The sequence below is a fragment of the Poecilia latipinna genome, unplaced genomic scaffold (genome assembly GCF_001443285.1).
Source record: "Poecilia latipinna isolate Pla-1442-1.1 unplaced genomic scaffold, P_latipinna-1.0 Scaffold307, whole genome shotgun sequence".
Classification (NCBI taxonomy): domain Eukaryota; kingdom Metazoa; phylum Chordata; class Actinopteri; order Cyprinodontiformes; family Poeciliidae; genus Poecilia; species Poecilia latipinna.
Genome location: NW_015112923.1, coordinates 38,889 through 41,110, shown reverse-complemented (window position 1 = coordinate 41,110; position 2,222 = coordinate 38,889). Strand labels below are relative to the sequence as shown.

Below are 2,222 nucleotides of genomic sequence, written 5' to 3'. Positions count from 1 at the left end.
AATTGCACATGTACTATTACACTTGGAGACAAAGGGAAAGTTGTTGGCTCTTTAGGTTGCAGATCAAATTAAAAATGTAGCCACACCAATGTCTGAGAGAAACCTTGACATTGTATTTAGAGATGAAAAGAAATCAGTTTGAGAAAACAGAAACAGAGACCTGGTGTTGAGCAGCATGATCTGTGGCAACACAGAAAACCACATATGTCCATTTTCTCCGTCACATCAGAACTAAAACTCATCAAGGTTCTTGCAGAAACTCTTGCAACTGGTTTGTTTCTGCAAACTTTTTGTTTGCAGAAACAAACCATATTTGTTGGGAAATTTGTCATTGTCAGGAAATGTCCGTGTGTAGACGTACGCGGATGTAGTTTTGTGATGAAAGCTGCAGATTTTCTAAATCTGCTGCAGTCCAGTGGCGTTTGAGCAGTTTCAGAGCTGCTGGAAACAACAGAGCTGTATTTATTTCATGTGACAGGTTGCTAAAGGTTAACCGTAGGGAGCATTATCTTGCTATTGCAGTGATTTTTAATGTTTTTTTGCTCAGATATCTACCATGTAACGTAACGTAAATCCTGCCAGTGTTCTTTTACAAATTTATTTGGGAGAATCAATTAATAAATAGGGAAGGATCTTGCCATTTCATTTGTTTGGAAAGATAAAATACCTGCCTTATGCAAATTATTTAAACAAGACAAAACCAACTAATCAATACACAGAAGAAAGAACTTGAGAAAGTTAATGCTGCTGTAACTTAGAAAATGTTCTGAATGGCGTCACCTTTTATTGAATCTAGAAGATTTATGCGTTATGAGAAAAAAGGTAAGCGGGCAGAGCCTTGAAACTTCAGCAAATATTTTCAGAAGTGCATTATCTCAACTTTATATGTATGGGAATATATTTTAACTCACTGATCCTGCTTTTTACAATGACAGTCAGTATAAAACAGGATGATGCATGAAGCAGCGTTACTGACATTTTACATCCTAAATTGATCTCCAGACTGCTTTATTATAAATGAAACCCACCACAAATGTAGTGCTTCACTGAGTCTGAGTGCTTGTGGAGAGTTTCAAATTCTGCCACATGGTAAATAATTTGTCTTAAGCAGCCTTGGCTACGGCGCAGACATCCAGGCACTTACCCTGCAAATGCAGTGAGGGCTGCACAGGAGTACGGAGCCCAGGAGATGACAAACAGCAAAATGACGATTAAGGCGATTTTAGCCATTTTCCATTCACTCCTCATTTTATGGAACCTCTTTGCAGAGTCTCTTCTTCCCTCACAGTTGATCTTTGATATCGCTCTGCCAACCACACACAAAATGTTACATTTTTGGCGTATTTTTTGAGTAATCCAAGCAGGAGTTTATCTCTGTGGGAGAATGTTGGTTCTGACAGTGAAGAAATGCGGATGTACCAACCGTGTTGTGTGGCGGATGGCTCTGAAGATGCCGCAGTAGCATAAGATGATGATGAAGAGAGGGATGAAGAAAACAAATGTAAAGAGCAACATGGTGTAGGAGCGCACCGAAGGGGTAAAGGTCATGTAGTCCCAAGAGCAGGAAGTCATCAGACCCTCAGGGACGTAGGCACCTGTGAGAGGGCAAACACCGTTTTGGTTTTTACATGATCAGATTTAATATTTTAACCCTTTCATGCATGAATTATGATCCTTTGTGTCAGGATTTTTTACTTTTTTTATTGTCTTAAGGCATAAAAAAGGTAGGAAACATTTTTTTAAAAATGTTATTTGTTTTAGGGATCAATTGTAAATTTCTTCAAATACAAAGTTATTATTTGAAAAAATATATTAGTATTATTGTTCTTTATGGGTTATCTGAAGAAAATGACTTTTAGATAGCTGTCCACTGCAGTGACCACTGTGCATGAAAGGGTTAAAGAACTTTAAATTGAATGTTCAACACATTTTGCCTTCCATATGCAAGTTTCTGAACATTAAAAGTTTAGTGATTTGGACTGCCTAGTTGCTGAAATTTGCAAAACAAATAAACTTGATTGATTAATTAATTGATTGATTTTTGCATCTAGTTATAGACGGATTCCGTATGTAGTGTCTAAAAGCAAAAACAATGTTTATATTTTTATTTTCACAAATAAAAAATTAGATAAAAGCACAGACAGACAGACGGATAGATGGATAGACGGATAGACAGATAGACAGATAGACAGATAGACAGATAGACAGATAGACAGATAGAC

At 37.0% G+C, this 2,222-nt stretch overlaps 1 protein-coding gene across 1 annotated transcript in view; it reads right to left on the bottom strand.

The window, feature by feature from the left end:
• LOC106948765 (melanopsin-A-like) overlaps positions 1-2,222 on the bottom strand; it is a 35,538-nt gene that overhangs the window by 15,588 nt on the left and 17,728 nt on the right. The window contains exons 5-6 of the mRNA XM_015034605.1: positions 1,424-1,595; positions 1,145-1,306 (exon numbers count right to left, since the gene is read on the bottom strand). Coding sequence (XP_014890091.1) covers positions 1,145-1,306; positions 1,424-1,595 — 334 coding nt within the window. The remainder of the gene's footprint in view (positions 1-1,144; positions 1,307-1,423; positions 1,596-2,222) is intronic.